The sequence below is a fragment of the Athene cunicularia genome (genome assembly GCF_003259725.1).
Source record: "Athene cunicularia isolate RWA chromosome 4 unlocalized genomic scaffold, athCun1 chr4_part2, whole genome shotgun sequence".
In the NCBI taxonomy this organism is placed as follows: Eukaryota; Metazoa; Chordata; class Aves; order Strigiformes; family Strigidae; genus Athene; species Athene cunicularia.
Genome location: NW_020799099.1, coordinates 30,228,452 through 30,242,143, shown reverse-complemented (window position 1 = coordinate 30,242,143; position 13,692 = coordinate 30,228,452). Strand labels below are relative to the sequence as shown.

At 35.9% G+C, this 13,692-nt stretch overlaps 1 protein-coding gene across 4 annotated transcripts in view; it reads right to left on the bottom strand.

Moving 5' to 3' along the window:
- LRBA (LPS responsive beige-like anchor protein) overlaps positions 1 to 13,692 on the bottom strand; it is a 404,059-nt gene that overhangs the window by 262,569 nt on the left and 127,798 nt on the right. For all 4 annotated transcript variants that reach the window (XM_026847510.1, XM_026847512.1, XM_026847511.1 and 1 more), the window contains 2 exons: positions 11,334 to 11,398; positions 29 to 137 (listed from right to left, as the gene is read on the bottom strand). In XM_026847510.1, the coding sequence (XP_026703311.1) occupies positions 29 to 137; positions 11,334 to 11,398 (174 nt within the window). The remainder of the gene's footprint in view (positions 1 to 28; positions 138 to 11,333; positions 11,399 to 13,692) is intronic.

Below are 13,692 nucleotides of genomic sequence, written 5' to 3'. Positions count from 1 at the left end.
CCCCCCCCCCCCGGATTTAATTTCTTACCTCAAATTCAGCATGGCGGTTAATATCCTCTGCTCTCTGTCTGCTCAAGATAAATTCTGCTTCATTAGCCACTCTTACCAAATGGTCCTTCATGGTTTGACTCAGCAACCTGAGGACAGAGAATAGTTGAGAATTGCCTTGAGAGAACGAAGTCCTGAAATAAAAATCTGTAAATACAGTATATAAACAAATATTTCGAGCTCTGTTCCATAACTGACTTTATTGTGTTAAGAAAACAGTATAAATAAGGTTGAAGGGTAATTTTCTGGCAACTAGTAAAATTATATTTCAATAGTAAACCAAACTATTAAACAAAGTGTAAACACTCTAGACAGTCATTTGTTTTATCTGAAATATAGATATGTGTGTATGCGAAAGATTTTCTTACAACACAATATCAAGAAAAGTAAGCAGTTTATGCATATAAACATCTGCAGTGAAAGCCCTAATGTAACTGATGTAAAGTCTAAATAAATATTGTGAATTGCACCGCATTATAGTTTTTTCTCCAAATGTAAAATTGGAATTTTATGGTAAGTATACATTTAAGTAATATTTTCAGGATTATAAAACATCTTCAGTCTCACAAATGAAATGCTAAGATATACATTGTTCCAGGTTATGTACAGAATAAAGCTGTAATTCAACCTGAGATTTCTGAGGCCTTCATAAAACCTGAGTTTATGAATGGCAGCAGAGCCGACAGATTGAATTACAACCCAATTATTCTGTGAGTTCACATATTGTTACTAAAAACATTTCCTTTTTAATTAGTGACACTGGGATTCATAAAGTTAAACCTGGCTGTACAGGACCTGTACTCCTAGTCTGTTGTAGAAGGTGAACATTTCCTTAGGGTCACTCAAAACTAACACCAAACTCATGACATGTCCTACCGGCTAGTTTTGCAAAATATCTGTTATTAAAGCGTTTTTGGTTTTTTTTTTTTAAAAAAAAAAAAAAAGGTTTTCAGTTGCTAATGTAGAAAATTATTATAAAATCCCTTGCACATGTGTGTAAGCTAAAGGACATTTCAACAAACGCGGAGCCTGAGAGCCTTTCTTTACAACCACAGGATTTACTATGAAGGATGTCTTCTAATGTATATAATGTTATTTTTATCCCCTTATTTATCTGAACTATGTATGCTTGATAGCATGACCATCAATGCTCTGCTGCCTCGCCGGTCACAAGCCCACTCCAGTGAGAAGAAATCCAGAGGCAGACCACCACCTGAAGCCCTTTGTCCACTGCCTCTCTCACTAGAAGCCTGCAAACCTGCAGCACAACAGCTAAACGAAGCTCTGTCATCATTAACCAGTTAAATCAGCAAATTACTGCCTCTCTCTCCGTGGATTAAGTCTTGAAAAAAGAAATATGCACAATTCATTAGTTGAAGCATGACTTCACCTTCTGTTTGAGGCAGCTTGGACAGAAGCCACTGGTTTAGAACCCCATTATAATTTTTTTCATTTTTTCCATTATTAGTCACTTTCAGAATGGAAGTGGCTGTTGATCAACAAGCATTCTATTTGGCCAATTTATCTGCACACATTAGCGACAAACATTGACTTTCATGAACTTGCAGAACCAACATTACTACAATAATGTAACTTTGGTTTCATTACTTTTCATGCCTTAAAAAAATTGGGAAAATAAACTAGTTAAGAGGGCAATGCTCATACACCGAAAAAAAGCCCCAAACCTCTGTCTCTAATGATTTACAATAATGTTCAGTTAAAAACAAATCCCTACTAATATGCCAGCAACAAAAATCTGCAAAAGCAATTTCACAGTCTGGGCAGATTCCAAGTATTTGATTCCACTCTTTCTCCAAGTTCCCCAGTAGCACATTCAGATCTGTCATATAAGCATTTAAATAGACATTTTTCTTTTATTGAACTAAGAACTGTCTAAGAAAATATGGAGATCATAAATACTCACGTATTAAGATACCATGTATTACAACTTACGTTTAACACAGTTGGGCAGTATCCCATGATTTTCATTGAGTTTGTTCCCACCAATACCTTTTGCTAACCTGACGGGACTTTGAAAAATACTAGTTATCCTCCAAAAGACCACCTTTAATCTAACATTAGTTCTCACCTAACAGTCACATTTTTTTCATCTGCTCAAGAAAGCACCCTATATAATAACTATTTTTAATGAATTATGACATGGATTTTCCTTTTTATCTACTAAAGCTAACCAGTAAGCAGCCCAGTACATGGCTGACTGTGCACTGGCACTTGCTTTGCCTTTGAAGAGATGATGGACGGGTTCCAAACAAAGCAAAGAACTACATTCCCTGACACATTCTCTAAACAGACTAGAAGGGTACCTAGTGAAAACAAATAGCTTTAAAGTATCAGGAAGAGCTTGGTCTCCTATGGATCAGCTGTCACTTTTGCCACCCCCACCTCTCCTTCCTAAACCCACACACTTTCCTCATTTTCTCGGTGATACTCCACACAAGGCCAGGCCAGCTAGATAAAACTTACACATGATTTTGCTGATAAATCCTCATCTGATTTAGCATTTTGGCAACCAAATATTCTTATGGCTAGCAACTAAGGAGTTGTCCAAGCTTAGTGTAAGCACCTACTGGTAACTTCAAGACATTTTCAGAAAAATGTAAAGGCTTCATGCTAATAAGTATCCATTATTATAGAGTTACTTCCCTTCTTGAAAACTGCCAAATTCAGCAACTGAAGGTCTTCAGGAGGCAAGGATTAAAGTTATTTACTACTACAAATGAGGCCTGTAATTTACTGGTTGATACAATATGACAGTTGTGTTCATTATTTACATTCAAGAACTTCACGTTTTAATCTTTCTTTACGTTCAGCCTTTCCATTCACTGTACATGCTTAGATTAACTTTCTTCCAATTAACAACTGAAGTTGTACCATTATCTAGGTCACTTGATTTCCTCTCTGAGAACAGCATGCACATAAATGGCATGCCACTCAGATTTCTATTTCGAATGTACCTCTTTTAAGTGTGGAACTTGGCAAACTGAACCTATATCTACGCATCAATGTAACGGTGGAGTGATATAACAGAGAAATCTATAGCCATCATCAAAAATTAAAGGCAAATAACAAGCTCTCAGCATCTCCCTAAATGAACACGCCTCTGATTGTATGTCTAAAACGAAGTTTTAACCATCTACTTCTAAACACTAATTTCGGGAACTTTTGCAGCTGCTACTTTTCCATTTGAGGCAAACAAAACATTAAGCAGAAATGTGTTAAGTGTAGCTCAGTGCAATACAATCAACTGCCTCCAGCTGAGCAGGCAGGCAAGGACAAGAATCTGACTCTTGCAAAAGTATCAGTTCAACTCCAAACTACATACAACACGTTTTGTACGTATGTGAGTGGCTATAAACTGTATTAACTACAGCAGGTAACTTTGAGACACAAACGCTTTCTTCAATCACAAAAAAAAAAATGATAAGAAAAATCTGACTTTCCTCACTAGGACAATAAGTATACTTCATGGATTTAAAGGATCCTAATGGTCCCTTCTGGTACCTGCTCTGACCTCCTACACAGAATTGACCATGCATGTTTTCCCCAAAATAATTTAATTTCCTCCATTAAGCCTGTATCTTCTGTTTGAGATACAGCATAGCTTTCAAAAAGATGCCCCAACTTTTTTAAGATTTTAAGGTATTTTACACCATGTTCCCCTAAAAGAAGTTTTATAATGAGGAACTAGCAGGAAGAAAACAAACAAACAAAACCCAAAACAAACAACAGAACAACAACAAAAAAACCCAGAACCACAACTATTTCTTGTTTGCTTTTATCCTGTTATATTCTAGTAACTAGATCACATTACTTCTTTTTTTGTTAAACAAAAAATCTATCCAAAACATCTCAGCAAAAGGGAGATTTCTTTGACTAAACCGATTAATTGAATTTTATTTTTTTTTTTTCAAATTATACACACTCAAGATAAAATAAAAACTGGTCTAATAATTTTCTTCTTGCCTATCCTTCATAATCTCTGTATGCAGACCCATGGACCATGTTTGCCTTTTACTATCTCACATATCTGTTCATTTTTTTCAGTGTTATTAAACACCAAAATACTATTGAGTGGGTGATTTACACTCCTCTCTCCCTGACAGATTCCCTTGAGGTTTGCCTTTATTTATAACAAGTTACTGAATTAAGATTTTTTCTGATCTTCAACACAAGCAAAGCGTGGATGGCATGTTCTGCAGAAGTTAGACTATAGCAACTATGGGGGGTAAAGACTCTGGATACCAGGCCTACTCTTCTGCTTTCAGGAGAAACTTTTTGAGATCTTGAATTACCCCAGATTCAAGGACTCAGACAGACTTTTCTTCTTTTCTCTAAGTACTTGCTTTCTGGACTAGAATACTTAAAAAACATGTGATTAACTTTGAAAAGATGAACACCCCAGTAAAAAAAAAGAAAAAAAAAAAAGGCAAGAGGATGGATCCCATGCTGGAATTTAAATATATACTGCTGGAATTTAAATATATACTTGCATACTTTGCTGGGTCACAAATGAAGTGCTAAACCACTGAGGAGCTCCAGCCAAATACATGAGATATTGTGATTTTTATTGTTACACTGGAAGAGAAAACTATGAGACAAAGCAAGAAAACTTCATACTTTGATTTCTGGCTGCTGAATGATGAGACGATCAAGGGAAAAGTCTCCTTACAACAAGTAAAAAAGAAGGAACAAAAGAGGAAAAAATGGGACAGAAAAAATATGTGCAAAGAAAGTGAGATGGATAAATTCTGGGTCGGTATTACTTACGTTCAACAATTATTAACTTTAGTCAAAATATGGAAAAAGCTTTACAGGTGACATTTACAACAGCTGTTTAGGCACAAATCTCTCAAAGCAGGGAGAGATTACGTATATTCCAGACACCACCACAACACAGAACTCCGAGACAGCCAAGAAAGGAGGATAAAGGTAAGCTTTCCTACTCGCGCCCCTCAAACCTAGCACATAAGAGATTCTCTTCACTCCAAAAGGAGATACGTTCTACATGGAAACACACTGTCTTTTATGAGATCAGACTGCTCAGCTTGCTAAGGGTGGGAATTACTGCAGCAAGGAAGTTTTACAATGGCTTTGTGGAACACAGATACATTAATCAATCATCAAAAAAATACAGACAAGTCCATAAGGTCCTAAAGACTGAAGTTTCAACACATTTACCCCCTTAAAATAAAATAAATAAATAAAAAATCCCACACACCAAAACCAAAAAAAACAAACCCAAACCAAAACAAAAAATCATGCAGACTCATCAAAATGCTGACTTGGACATGTGATAGCATAAAACTGAACAGCATTCGGAAAATACAGCTAGGAGGGGACACACCAATCCAACCTTTTCTGTCTAGGAAAGCCACTTAGGACTGAGCCTAGCGAAAAGCGATCTGAGGTTGTATTCACGTTCCGAGACAGACAGCATGGTGCTATGGCAGACAATTTCTGAAAATTTTTGATCAGATAGCATATACATGTATACACGCAGAGTGCAGTATAAATACCTTTTTGTTATGCTTGCACTAATTTATTTTTTAAAAGCAGATGTTACTACTTTCTACATAAACATTTAAGAATGCCCATCTGCTCAACAGTGGTTCATGATTTTGCTTTTTCGTAGACCCAGCAAATTTAATGACACCCAAGCAAAACCTACCCTTGCAACAAACATACCCCCTCCAAAGTTACTAGCATCTTCAATAATAAAAGCTTACATTTTTAATCAATAAGACACAGCTCTCCCCAACAAGCTTCTGCTTACTCATTAAGTTGCAGCAAAGATCATATGTTTCCAGTTACACCAAAATGATGTAATTTAAGTCCATGCACAGACGATCAAACAAAACTTAGTGAAATAAAAAACTGTTTTAAAAATGGCTGTGCATGTCACACTATAACTTAGTGCACACTCATATACAGAACCAAAATCATGTAGTTTCAAGAGCCCCCACCTCAAGGCACTTATCCATCTCTGAAACACATCCAGGCTGCAATTTCTAATTTTCATCACATGTAAAATGTTGTTTAAAGTACAGCCTAATGATCTTCTCTAGTTCAAATTTACACATTAACAAAGTTGCTTCTGCTATGAAATCAAAACAATAACATGAAAACTCAGAAAATACATCACCAAAAATCCCTTTTACAAAACCTACTTAAACAGAATGGGTTGCTAAAAATGAAAAGCAAGGAAATATGGAAAACACTTTCTTTTTTTCTTTTACAAATCAAGGTTTTATGTTATCAGACTCTCAGGGCAAGGAGGATGCAATAAGGGGAGCAGACTGGTAGTAATCAATTCCAGTTTGGATGTGACTACAATTATCATTATTTTCCTGAGCTTTTTTTTGTCAATTATGCACAAAGCATAAGTCTGTCAGTGATCATTCATTTTTTCATTAACAGCTGTATTTTTCTAACTGTTTTCCATCACAGTAGTTGCTCCTGTGGAAGACATTCAGTAACATTCACTCCTTGAGAGCGCTTGCACTATTACAAATGGAAGACAATCAAATGGGGCAGCCTACATCTGTCCCCTATTTGCTGTCAGGAAAGCATGCAAGTAATTGGCCAACTAGTTTGGTAGCCAGCTATTTCAATATTAAAATATATTTGCATCTATGACCAGTCAGAAGTAATACATACAATTTAAGGCGACATATGTTGAAATTTTTTTAGTGCCGTTCCTTCTGAAAAAAGCCCCAAACTATAGAAATACAGATGATTACAGCATTCCAGATTTTATACTGCTAGATGTTATGTATTGGGAGAATACCACCAGGTACATCTCATTATTTCTGGAGAGGTTTGGGGCTTTTTTTTTTTCCAATTGATTGGTGGACTTTTTACTTGCTAAGGGTATTAGATTTGCATGCTGTCTGCCTTCCTGCTTCTCCCAGCAACTTTCAAATTCATCAGCTAATTCCAACAAGTATTTTTAATAGAAGGCTAGAGTTTATCAAAAATATAAATTTTATATAAGTTTTATTTCCAGAGGACAAAAACCCTTGCAAGCATCCTTAAAAAACAAAACAAAAAGCTGTTTTTGACTGCAGTGAGAGCCGTAATACAAAATCCAATATAGGAGGAGATTCCTCTGATATGGCAGGAGAATTTTGATTAGATTTCATTCCTCATTAGACAACAGCAAATCTAGCAATGAGGAAAAGCTACGGAAAAACAAACTTCATCAGTTCTGGTTCTCCTGGATACACTGTGAATCCTTAAGTTTTGGTTTGTTTGTTTTGATTAAGGATTTGAAAAAAAGCGAAGACAAAGGACAGGAAATTAAACATGTATTCTGCTAGTTTAATGAGGTTATCTTTCAACCCAACTTTGTGTGACAGTTTTTTAAAGAAACTGCTGTCCGAATATTCATTTACTAGTGTATAAAAAAAACCCCATGTATAGAACACAGCACTTAATGCTTTGGATGACCAAAGAAACTATGCTTGAGAAAATTAAAATTAAGCATCTTCGAGAGTCTCTTCAACCGAAAATCGGAAAGAATAATTGCTGCAGCATGCTTAGGAGACTGATCCCTCAACCCCTGCCATGCCAAACCCATTATCACTCCAAAGGGGATAATAACTGTCAGGGTTAGTCTCAAGCTCGAGTACGTTTGTTAGTGCACTGACTGATACAGAAAATAAGGTCTAGCATAAGAGATGTTTCACACTAAAGTGTGCTAATGAATCAAAGAGACAGGAGAGTTTTAACCTTCACAGAGCAAGGGAGTTGTTTGCTAGCTAGTCAAGTAGAGGAAATAAGCCTAACAAAAGACACATTTGTACACGTAAGGAAGTAAAAGCTTCTTTTTTTTCAGTTAAGAAATAATGGCTTGACCATCTCCTGCGTAAGGAAGAAACATAATTAGTTTCAGGGTGAAAAAAAAGAATCTGTCTGGACACCTTGGGAGTCTCCAAAATAGAGGATTGGCCATGACAATGAACCAAATCACACCTAAAGGGTGGTTCCAGTGAACAAATTCCCTCCTCAGTAAGCTCTTGGGTTGAGACTGCAAACCAGACTCTCCCTAAAGGTGAAAGACAAGCACAAAGACTGAAATCTAGACTGACAGAAGTTCAGCAGGCTACAGAAAACATCCTGCAGTCTATACTTCTGCTGCACAGATGGCTCAGGACAGAGAAGCACTGAGTAGAGGCACCTTTCACAAGGTTTCAAAGTGTTCTCAGACATTACAATAATAGTGAACAATACTCATTCATTTTTATTAAACAGAGATTTATGTTCAATGTAGCAATGTACCAAAACCAACATTTCTTTTTACGCACAGAAAGAGGCTATTTTCCAATACCTGCTCTTTTAGCTTTTCACTTACATTGTGTACCTTCCTGTTTTTCTACAGAGCTGGGTTTTGTTGATTTTTTTTGTTTTCACTATGCTTGTAACCTGGCCTTCAAAAGATTTCAGTTTTAGGTAGGTTTACAGTTCTGTGTTCTCACATACCAGTCTCTTGCTTAGATACTGTTTTCAGTTCAAGACTGAAAATTTCACTGGGCACAACAGATCAATTCTGCTACACATGCGCAGTGGAGCTGATCTATCTGAAAAGCCTGGGAGCAACTCTATGTGTAACGTATTATTTACTTGTGAACGTGATGAAATTCAGACCAACACATTCTGAATACAGCACATGCACTGTAGATCTGACAAGTCCCAGAGGCAAACTTTCTGCACATATTTCTGTCCAGGGAATCCTAGCCAAAACATGGCAAGCCTAAACATAAAACTTTCAACTGCTGTGATAGAGAGAGGTACATTCATATCTTTCACATAAAAACAAAAAATACATTTGAAAGCAAGTAAAAGAAGAGATTTAGATCTCTTATTCTAGACCTCTTTCTCTTAGAGAAAGATTTTTCAAGCATCTTATTTGCCTGATAAATAAAACCAGTTGAACACACTTAAAACTGGAATATTCTCTGGTATTGTTAGTCAAAAAACTAGCAACAAACATTGGGTATAAAACCCTGGTTCACAAAGGTTATATGATGACCAAGACCACCTTCACCAGGGTGACAGACAACAGCAATTTTGTGATTGCACAAATTCTAGGCAGTTCTTCCAGTCTTTTATTTTATTTATTCTTACACTCCACATGTCACGGTAGCCCATAGACATCCTTCCTTACTTGCTGGCATCCGTGCTGTCCTTTGTACAACTACCTTGTTTTCTTTTCTTGGAGTATTTATAGAAGCAGTTTAAAAATTTCAACTTGTATTATACAACTATGCAGTCAAAGTCTAAATCTGTATCATTCAGCTGGTTTCATTTTTAAATTTTAATTAAAAGATTCCCGCTTTGGGAGTTTTTAAGATTATAATGTTATGGTAAAACTACATTTAAAAAAAAATAACAAATAGAATAAAACACAAGGCCTGAAATGTTTCAGTGTAAGCGTTAGTATATGTGCAAGAAAAATAACGTGCAACCTGCATAAAGAGAAGAGGAGCTCTGGAATACAGTTCATGTCACGTGAGGCATAACAGTTTCATTTCACTGAATGCTGAAAAGCCACAAAGCACCGCAATGACCAATTCAGCATAACTTTAAAGGCTCCTGTAACAGCAATGGAGGGGAAGAATTTTTAAGAAATAAATCCCTCTCCTCTTCCCCATAATGAAAGTTGTGTTCCCACTTTTTAAAAAAAACTCTGCCATAAGCCAGAAATGAAATGAAGTTACAATTACTTAGATATTTTCTGCTAACCAAAACCACACTTTTCAGTCTTCGAGGGATCATTTGTCCCTGAGACAAGCGCTCTGCGAAGGGCAGACTAAGTTATTGATGTTGTTTATGGAGATGGGGGAATGATTCCATCTGTCTGTGATGGGCACTGCAGGTTTTTAAAAGAAAACAGTCAATTCCAAACAGTTTTCTGATAGAATGCCCTCTGAAAGCTTGACCTGGACAAGCTGAATAGCTACTAGGTAACTGCTACTTACAACTGGGTCTCAGCAACTGACTTGTTCATGATAATCATCTTACACAGATGAACCTTACATTGTGCTTTACATGTGTGTGGGATCTCTGTGTTATCTATGCTAATAAAACATTAATCAAGGGCCAAATTTATAGCAGGCACTTTATAAGAAAGGTCAAGACAGGTCAGACTCACATAATAGGAAACAACTACAGGCTAGATCTTAACACTGTAACTGAACACCCTTGTTACTTTACCTTGGCCCTTGGGATCAAGACTAGTAGCAAAATGCTTTTTCTGCCTCAGAATGGTGTTTCCCTCACCATAAACTGAAATGCAACCATTAAAACGGTCGTTACTTTTATTTATCTTGAGAACTTCTACACATTTTAAAAGAAAAATCTCAGATGGCCATCTCCCCTATCACTACAATGATGAAAAGGTATTTATATAGCGTTTTAATTTATGTGATATATTATTTTGTTTTTAATCCAGTAGCTGCCCTGATCCAGTAAAATTTATTTTCTATTGGGATTCTTAATAGCTCAAGTTACTAAGAGAATTTAGGGTTAGATAAATGGCATTTCTTATAATACTCCTTAGCTAACTCATTAAGACATTTTAAAAAAAAATCCTTTAGAAAAAGTAAATATTGCTCTTAGCCTGCCTCAACAATCAATTCCTAATGAAGAAAATATTGATGGTTCTGAACAGTCACTACAAGTCAAAGAGCACGGCCTCATCACCGGCTCTGTCATTTTCTATAAGTTCCAGTAATATACGTATACAGATAGAATATTAAACTAATTGGTAATATTAACAGGTTGGGTGTTTTTTTCCTTAAAGGGACTCTCTTCCTTTCTATTTTATCAGGTAGATAGAAAATAAATGAGCAAACCAGAATCTAATTTTTGAGACAGAGGCTTATCTTACGGTTCCTAGCTACAATGTCTTCCAAATATCAATTCCCTTCCTCAAGAGATTAGCTGAATACAAATTATAGTTTCAACGTTAACCAGTGCACAAAGACAGGTAGAAAGAAAAATCTGACACACTGATAAGAGAAATATCTAATAAAACTAAAGAGCATTGGGATTCTGCAATATCCCATATTCAGTATTCGAACTGAACCAAAGAATTTAAGAACGTGAAATCATGCATATAAAACAAAACAAACAAACAAAAACAAACAAACAAAAAAAAAAGGACCCAAAAAGAGCAGAAGAAAAACTCTTTTTTAAAAAGTTTCAAGTCACACCACTTCTTGAAGGCTAAGGCAGAGGTGCTATCAAATATTGTGACTTACCTTCCTTCATTGACAAGTTCAATAAAAGCAAGGCCAGCATTCTTTTGTATAGAGTTCTGCCACTCCTGGGGGGTAAAAAAAAAAAAAAAAAGGGGGGGGGGGGGGAGTATAAAAACCAAACTAAGAAAAAACATTTTCAGCTACAGAATCACACACTTCCTTCTCCATTTTAGCAATTTACAGCACTATCACCAAACATATAAGGAATGAATTGTGTGCTAATAAGGAAGAAAACATTGCCAGCATGAAGAAACAGAACAGTATCATTTACTCAAAGTCATATTCTGTGGAAGGGAGAAGAAAATATAAAAACATTTCACAAACAATGGCATCATTTTCTCTTGCTATGTTATGCAATAATTCTGAACCTACTCTGGTTCACTGATGCTTTTTTGCCTTATTGAATCTTGATAATGCTAAAAACAAACTGTTTTAGTTAATGTAAGGTTCATTCTTTAGACATAAATTTCTCTTATAGCTTAAAGTCTATTTAACATATAAACTGATAACAATCCTCATCTCAGCATCACATAGCCATCTCTACTCAAAAAAATTCTGCTAATGATTCAAAGACTGCCCCATTAACACCCAATATGTTTCAAAAAATGTCAACACATTTTTAACAGTCTTGATTTTTTAACACACTGAAATGATGGCAACAGCAGACACATGTGCACCCCACATTTCTGAACCCTGGATTACAGCAAAATTCTACACCTCTTAAACATGTTGCCTGGCGCCCAGAAGAGACAAAGGAAAGCAAGCAACCAGATGACCTATCACTTGGGCTTGGCTTCCCCCATTTGAAAGCTGAGGAGAAAACAGAATCGGTTAACAAAAACACAGAGATTTTTAATCCTAGGCTTAGTAGGAACAGGATGACAGAGCTAAAAATTAAGGTGGTAAATGGACGAACCTTATATTTTGGGGAAAAGGCGGAGGCATTTGGATTGAACAGGCCAAATCCAACTCCTGGTTTAAACTCAACAGCTCTTCTAAACTAATAACAACAGACTGATTTTGCAGCAGACAGATACTTAAGTTTCATATGCTCTTCCACATCAGCTTCCTTGATTTTTCTGTTTTTGTTGAATGAAATAATCCTAATGATTATTCACACCACTACTTCTATCACTGTAACTCATTTCAAAAATCTCATCAGTTCCAAAACAGGCAAAAAGTGCAAAACTGCAAATATCCCTTAAACAAATTTCAGGTTTCTGAACGCAGGAGTTTTTAATACCCAGTGTCGACAGAGCACAGATTTTGCTGTTCAGTGTTGCAGAATTACCTCTCGGGCAGCAACAAGGTGGTTTGATCAGATGTACACAGAAGCCACTAGAACAGTTTAAATTCTGTCCCCAACTCCCAGAAAAGATTTTCAGATTTCAAATGCAGGGGCAAGATTGTAACTCTGATCTCTCAAGGTTTGACATGTTCCAGGCCTAACATACTCTCTAAATTTTTAAATTGCAACAATGGATTACAATTTTCAAGTAGTCAGAATTAATAGTAAAATAATTGGAATTTGTGATGTATTATCCATCATTAATTATAAATGTATTTAATTACTTTTTATATAACCAGTTTATATGCTTTAATAAGCAAGGAACATTAAGTGCCAGCTAAGTTTCATTTACATATTATCACATATGGGTTTTGGGGGTTTTCTGTTGTTTTTCTGGTTTTGTTTTTGAGGTTACACCAAGTAGCATCATTGGTCCTTATTGCTATGTGTCTTTTACTAATAATTCTCCCACCATGGTTTGCCCAGTTCTCCCCTATTGCCTTCTTATGGCCACCATTATATGACTCCAAGCTAAGCTGTCTGAAACAGCTGTAAGAAACATTTAGTCTTTAAAAAAAAGCCTTTTAGCTGTTAATATTCTAAACAAAATACCATATGCAACTAATCCTCAGAGTTTTTTAAAATGTAATATCAAGTTCTAAATATTTTGCTTCACATGATTATAATTGAAACTATTCTCTGTAGTGTGAAAACAAGAAAAGCAAAATAATTTTTTCCATTTATGACACTGTCCATCTGTTGCTCTGGAGAGAGCTAACTATAATACTTGAAAATTTAATTGGTGAAGATGGAGGTTGCCAAAAGTGAGAATAACATGCATTTATCATTATACTTTTCAGCATTTTTCTCTACATCAGACAGCATCAAAGGCGGCGTTAGTCTAAACAATTTCATAAATCACAGCTGAACACACCCTAAAGCTAATTTTAATAGTTGAAAGAAAAGACTAATGGTCATCATCTTTCACAATCCACTCAATATTTCCCCACAGTATATGTTCTCTCTCAAACAATTACACTCAGCATGCATATTGCATTATTATATCAACAT